This window comes from Limulus polyphemus, unplaced genomic scaffold (genome assembly GCF_000517525.1).
Source record: "Limulus polyphemus unplaced genomic scaffold, Limulus_polyphemus-2.1.2 Scaffold910, whole genome shotgun sequence".
In the NCBI taxonomy this organism is placed as follows: domain Eukaryota; kingdom Metazoa; phylum Arthropoda; class Merostomata; order Xiphosura; family Limulidae; genus Limulus; species Limulus polyphemus.
Window position 1 is genome coordinate 158,933 of NW_013666520.1, and position 7,530 is coordinate 166,462.

The following is a 7,530-nucleotide window of genomic DNA, read 5'->3' on the forward strand; positions in this document are numbered from 1 at the left end:
TATATATATATATATATATATATATATACAAAGATCTGCTATTCATTCATGGAATTGACAACATTATTCAGTTTTCTGTTCCAACTAATAAACAAGGTATGGAGCCAGTGATTAGCACTATTTTAGTTTTAAAATAGATTAATAAGTAATGTACAACATATGCAACTTAAATGGACACAATATTATATTAATACAACATATCAAACACAAGTTTTGCACATACAAGTCAGTCAGTCCCTACATTTTAATCTTTTATAGTAAAGCTAAAGTGAAAAGCATATTAAAATCATTTTCAGGGGCAGAAAATACACCAGATTTCAAGAATATCCACATGCTTATCAATGGAGATATTGTTTAATAATTTTCCAATTTTTAGTTCTAATTAATGTGCATTCTGCATATTTGTTTATAAACTAAGTGCTAATATGTGATGCTTGATAATTTAAATTTTACTGTTTTCTTTCAAATACTTTTTAGAAGTCTGTTGTTCCATTTTTAGCCAGTTTTTAAAACTTACTATATTCAATGACATACTTGATCATATGATATACATTCTGTGTAGAGATCTGACATACTGTTTAGTGCATGGAGGTATCTTATTTAGTACAATAGAACATGGATATCTACTGTTTAGTAATTTGGCATGTTCATTGCTGTTTAGTACTTAAGGATCCAACAAATTTCTTGTTCACTAATTTGAACTTTGGCATCTTAATCATTGTTCAACACTTAATAGGTTTCAGAAAACGTGACTTAGTATTTCCAGATTTAATGCATTCAGCACTTTTTGGTATTAAAAATCTTGCTTGGTTTGAATTTGAGGGCTATCTGCACTGACCATTTCTATCTTAGCTATTCAACACCACACTGTCTTGAAGATGTAACATGTTCAAAGATGTGTTGAGTTTTGAAATTTAACATGTTTACTGTTGAAGTCTGATATTTACTATTAATAGATTCTTTGGTTCCATACAAGTTCATTGTTGAAGTACCATAGTGGCCGAGATATTCAACACTGGCAATAATCTGAAATTGGTGTCTTCAATACTGATTCATTCTAGGATGTCAAAAAAGTTTATTGTGGTATGGCTTTTGAGCATCTGAAATGTTCACAAGTTTCAAAGTGCTTAAATGCATGTTGCCATTTCCAGTATCAATTTCTTGTGTGGTTCAGTCTTCTATATGTCTTTCTTATAGGACTGTACATAACAATAAAGTATTTATATAGATATTTCCCTCTACATTAAATTGGCTATAACAGTTACAACATCTTTAGTTTATAATTTTAAAATTTGTTTTAAATGGTTTAATATGACAGGCACTATAAATGGAACAAGTGCTTAGTCTCCAACTTCTTTTAATAATAAACATCACCACTGAGTATTGGAGAAAATTGAAAAAATATAATGACCTAAGCACAGAATCTCATACAAATGTTAAATTTCATGAAAACAAAAGTTAATGTTAGCTGTATCTCACCACATTTATACCACAATGACTGTAGTTATCAGCATGTTCTTTCAATTTCTCTGTAGCAGCTCAGTAAATGGAACACATTGAGAATCAATGTTAGCTATTTATCACTTGATTGTTGAAAATGCCTTCCTTGTTTATATATATTTCAAACTATTTCGAGGTAGGTTTTATTCATTTAACTTTATGAAATCCTTAATTTTAAATTGGAATAGACAATTTTCCCTAATACCTGCCAACATGGCACAAGTGTGTCCTCATTTATATTATTACTGGGAGAAGGTTTTGCATGCTTCCTTAAAACATTGCTGCAAAGACCACTGATGTGAGAGACTTCATTGTAGATTTTTTCCACGAATCTCAGCTTGGTTCTGGCACATAATGCATGCATTTCCATTCATTTTTGTCCCCTAACATCAAATGTGGCATACATTATATCCATAATACTGTGCAGTTTCATAATTCAAAAAGAAAGTCATAATGTTGCAAGTGATACTGTCATTCTTTTAAAGTCAAATAAGTAAAAGGACTGAACAAAATGATGTATCAGCAGCATTTTAAATGTCTTCATAATTAAGTAGAAATTTCTTCACTTTACATAAATTTTACTTCAAAAACTAACAAGACAATTAAGACAAAAATATTTCTGAACATCCTGATATTTCATTTATTTACATGTTATGAAATTTTCCCTATTTCTCTTTCGTTAAACAGATACATATATAATCAATGTACAAAATGTATACCTTTTTTAGAGATGTCACAAAAGTTTTTACTAAAATACCACATATTGTCAATTGAATTTACTGAATTGTAGCTGTTCTTTTAGTATGTACATACTAGAATATTAATAATTTACATAAAATAACTACAAATAAGTGTAGTATTAGAAAATAAAGTGTCAAAATACATAGTTCTTTGTAGTTTGTGATATTAGTGAATAAAATAAAACAAACAACACATTATACACACAAACATTTACACAGAATAAAGAACATTATACAAAAGCATCTAAGAACAAAGAAATCATTGTACGTAAGCATCCACAACAGAACAAAACACTATACACAAGCATCCAACATAAACAAATAACACTACTTGCACGAGCAACTAAAATTGAACAAAGAACAAGTTACAAACAAGCATTCAAGATAGAACAAACAACACAACATGCACGATCAATTAAAATAGAACAAAGAACATGCTGTAAACAAGCATCAAAAATGGAACAAATAAAACTGTATGCACAAGTGTCTAAAACAGATCAAAGAACTTGCTATATACACAAAGCATACCATGTGACATTAGTTACTTTAGACAATTTTATTTCATTTGAATTAAATGCTTGATTCACAAAACATTTTATAAATTCATTTAATAGGTGTACAACATCATACAAGAGGCTGATAAAAAAAAAATTGCATAATACTATTCCAAACATTTAGGTGTGTCAAGAAAACCCGCAATTCATCAGAGTATTGTAAAATTTCATATTAAAAAAGTCCAAATAAAGATGAAATGAAAAGATACACTGTATTAGAATAAACATGTCTCTGTATAACTGGCCACTTCCAAAAAACTGGTGCAGTCTCTTCTTTTCATCCTCTATTAGTGGTCATGAGTCTTTGAGATCATCGGGAAGTGGAGTTCTTGGATGCTTATTTTCAAAATGTTGCTTATAGGTTTTTGGATCTGGCATCTGAGCCTTTGTAAAATTAAAAAAAGAAGATTGTTATAATATTTTACCACTAAAGTTATCAAGTTTCTTAAATATATGAAATCATGTTAAAAAGACTTGTTGAATTTTGTTCTTGGTTTTTAACAGTTATCAGTGATATTTATGTAGTTTTTAACCTGTTTGAAAGCCAATGGCTATAAAGTATTCTCACCATTCTGGCAAATGTGTTTTTTAACTGCAATATGGATTTTTATTTCTCAAAGACCAGCAGTAACACACTGAACTTACATCTTATCCTACAGAACACAAACTCACAGAAAGTCTTTCTCCACCTGGGCCAATATATTTGTGTCTGCTTGCAAAACTGTTCTATTGTTTGAATGCTGTGTTAGTATATTCCTACTCCCACAGATAATCTATAACAGTTATAAAAGTTCTCTTTATACAACTAATTGTATTTTACTCAGAATCATCATTGGCGGAAGTAGTACACTATCTACAAGTTTGGCCAACAGGAAGCTTTCTAAGACTCCTAAACATTTTCTTACCAAGGCAGTGATTCAATTGGCAGCCAGTACATGCCAAAATGTAGGTGGAAGATTAGTTTTTATAATAAATTTGATTTGTCAAAAAGTGAAGTTTAATCTGTATGACTTTTTAAAACTACATTCACGACAACACACTTGAAGTTTGTGGCATGTGCATTCATCAGTTTTAATCTGTAATTCACATTCATCAGTACAGATTTGTTTTCAACATTTTCTGGAAAGGATTAAAGTCTGTTTATTTTTATTATTATGGTTTCAACACCTTTTTATGGTTGAAATAATTGTATACACTACTCTTTTTGGAGAAACCATAAGGGACCAAATAAAGAATGTAATGTTATATATATACAAGCCTAATACTAATGTGTTATGACAAATGTAACTTTTTTTTTAGATTTAGAGAATCATTACACTTTTACCTCAAATGATTTGTTTCTCTCATTTTGGCCTTTAACATTTTCTTGAACAATTTAGAACCACACTGAGGTAAAGATATTAGTTTTGTATGCATATATTTTAAGTCGACAAGAGCCTCAGATTTCATTTTAGAGCACCTTAAAAAAAGCCTCCAGCTTCCATGAACCACTTGGGTCCTTGGACTCGTGTTTTCCCCATCATGGATGGACTATCTGGTGCACTACCCAATTTATGGAGTCATATCATGCTCCTGGTCTTGACAGTTATCTTTCATTATTTTTCCATTAATATTTTGGGAAAAAAGTTATTGTTTACTCAAATGAACTCAAACCAATCTTAAATCATAATATAGGACTATGTAGTTTTTAAACTAAGCTGTGTAAAGTTTCAACAAATCTCACTATAAACTGCACAGATTAATGTCATCGAGTAAACTGATGTGGTTGTGTTGTAGAATTTTCCTGGGGTACAATGTTCCTATAAAACCATCTTAACATTAAAATAATCTATAACTTATGACTTTCAGACTAACATTTAGAATTAAAATTTGTTTTCAGTTTCACTTTTGCACCATATTTTATGACTTTCAGACTAACATTTAGAATTAAAATTTGTTTTCAGTTTCACTTGTACATCATATTTATTATGCACTTAAAGTCACTTGAAATATACATCATTAAAGTACCAAACTTTAGTACTTTGATTAACACCAATGTTTATACTGTTTTGATGAAAACTCCTTATTGATCATCTTACACTTTACCTCATAAACTTACCTGCAAGTTAAACACTGCTTAGTTTATATTTTAAGTTTGATAGCTTTTTTTATATCAACTTAAATTTGTCTAATTCTATTAAATCTAGAAAAAATACAGACTGCATGATTTTGCTTAAGAAAAGTCAATACACAAAACTGGTGATTTTAGAAACTAAAGTTACAAAATCTGTATCATTTCAACATAAGGAATATAAAAACGATTTGGTGAATAATAAATGCATACAACTTTTATACAAATTCTGCTACAGAACAATTCACATCAGGTTCAATACCAACATATACATAACTTAACCAGAAATATTTCCTATTAGAAGCCCTTGTCCGAGACATGGTACACAGTATTTATTATAAAATAATAAATTAACCATATGTACATGGGTGGGGATCAAAGTGTGTATACCACAACCTTTTACAGTGAAATTCAGTTATCAACTATTAATTTTATCCTACACTGCTGATTTAGTGATAGTTTATGGTAGAGGAGAATAAATACCAAATACAGTGTAAAGGGATACTGAAAACAACTGTAGGTATACATTTTTAAAGTACAATGAACAAAAGTATTTTTATTTTTCACATGAACGCTACCTCGCACTACGATTTCTTAGTCTGAGTCAGACTCATGTCATCAGTTCACATACATATCTTGAGCAAAAATACCTTTGTAACTCATCTGATTTTTTTTGTACAACAGACTTGTGAATTTTACTAAAAATGTGCCAAATTTCATGTAGATATGCACAGTAAGTTTGGAAGTATAGTTAACATTCCTTCTCCAATACAGGGTTCGTCCAATGATAATAACAAAAGGATGCTCACTGAAAACTTGTGAGACAATTTTCAAATAAAAGCAAAGTTTACGGATCTGGGTACATACATGTGCATTAACATAAGATACTGATTTCAGAGAAGTCATGCTTAGCATAAAAATGGAGTCAAACATAAAACCCCCTTAAAAGAAATGTTGCCTTCTGAAAATAAACCTGAAAATTATAATTGTCACAGCACTCAGTGTTAATTAAATTATCAAGTTATATTGCATGCAGTTTGTGGTGTACTGGTTAATGTTATGCTGAGAATACAAAAGCAAAGATAAATGTATATAGAGAGCTACGATTTTACTTGAGCATGACACAATCTATGAATACACAAAAATAATACAGTTAAAGTTCATTGCCAATACCACCTGTGCAGCCTGGACAAATATGCCCTACAAATGCCCAGGAAAAATTTAATTTCAGAACAAGTACTATATACTTCTGCACTTGTGTGATTAAGGTTTCTCTAAAGATACGCATATTATTCATGCTATTTATATATGTCTTCTTAAAAACAGTTGTGTAACACTGTGAAACTTCCAGGCGGTCTAGGTCTAAACTGAACAAAACTCTTTGATAAAAAATTTGTTTTGATTACCTTACAAACTGTACAGGTATGAATCAAGGCTTTTTGAGCTGCTGTCTTTTGATCATGTCCTTGTTGCTTCTTCAGTTCTTGTTGTCTCTTTTGATTTTTCTGCTGAGACTGTATTTTTTGGTGTCCTCTAGCCATCTTTATTTAAATCTATGAAAACAAAAATATACAAGCATATAGAAATTCTTCTATCATTTAACAACAACAAATGTCCAGGTATAGCTGGTTTAAAAATTACATTTTTATATTACTACTTGACTTAATATATATATTACAACTTTGTCTAAACTTTCTACTTGTTATCTCTCTTATTATGAACAGGTCAAAGGGCGCATGTCATGACATTTTAGTTATTTTCAAAATTTAATTAATCAACTTTATTATCAATGTATGTCAATAAAATTGGCATCAAAATGTAGTTTTTGATTCCAATTTAAATATCATATTCCTGTTTTAATTTCATAATTTGAAAGAAAAATATTAAAAAACAAAAATTATAAATATCCTTTCTTGTGTATCACATTGTATGTCTTATTGCCTTGTTGGTCAGTTTATAGTATTATGTTACCATATAATCTCTATAGTGGTTAATGAATTATAAACTCAAATTTCAGATACTGACAAGCTAGAATATAAAATATGAACCTTCTATCTTTTGATTTGCAGAGATTAATATATTTAGCAAACCAACTACAATAGTCCCTCTAACTAATCCATTCTTTTGAAACCTCTTGTCTACTCTTCTTAAGTTTATAACCAATAGAAAAAGCACATTTCAAACTACTTACATCTTACTTAGTCATTTGTAACTGGCTTAAAGGGGAAAGCCAGATTTTTACTGTAAATGTTGTAGTATGTTGACTAAGTCATTGCTCTGAACAGAAATTTTTTTTTAAACTGCCATATAGTTTAGTTAGAAAGCCAGATAAATTACAATGTTTAATGTGTATCAGTATCATAATTTGACAATTTTTTGATTTTCTAAAATGCATCTTTGGAAACTACACAAAAATTAATTTGTCTTCCCCTCCAGTTCAGAGAATTAACAAGGCTTAACAAGTACGACACAAGTGTAAGTCTATTTCATAACATCACAAGTACTAGAAATCACTGTTTTTCAATATTTTTTATTTATTGTTCTATGTTTTAAGAAAAATAATCAAAAGTTAAGTATTTATGAATAAATAGTAATAATAATAATAATATTATATATATATATATAT

General features: G+C 29.5%; 1 protein-coding gene and 1 long non-coding RNA gene across 3 annotated transcripts in view; one reads left to right on the forward strand and one right to left on the reverse strand.

Annotated features, from left to right (window-relative positions):
* Window positions 1-4,062, forward strand: part of LOC111086191 — a 9,011-nt gene extending 4,949 nt beyond the window's left edge. Inside the window, exon 3 of the long non-coding RNA XR_002610942.1 lies at window positions 3,619-4,062. This is a non-coding gene — a long non-coding RNA (uncharacterized LOC111086191). The remainder of the gene's footprint in view (window positions 1-3,618) is intronic.
* Window positions 2,115-7,530, reverse strand: part of LOC106461188 (zinc finger protein 706-like) — a 15,572-nt gene continuing 10,156 nt past the window's right edge. For both annotated transcript variants that reach the window (XM_013920982.2, XM_013920983.2), the window contains exons 2-3: window positions 6,311-6,457; window positions 2,115-3,178 (exon numbers count right to left, since the gene is read on the reverse strand). In XM_013920982.2, coding sequence (XP_013776436.1) covers window positions 3,089-3,178; window positions 6,311-6,445 — 225 coding nt within the window. In that variant the 5' untranslated portion in view covers window positions 6,446-6,457 and the 3' untranslated portion in view covers window positions 2,115-3,088. The remainder of the gene's footprint in view (window positions 3,179-6,310; window positions 6,458-7,530) is intronic.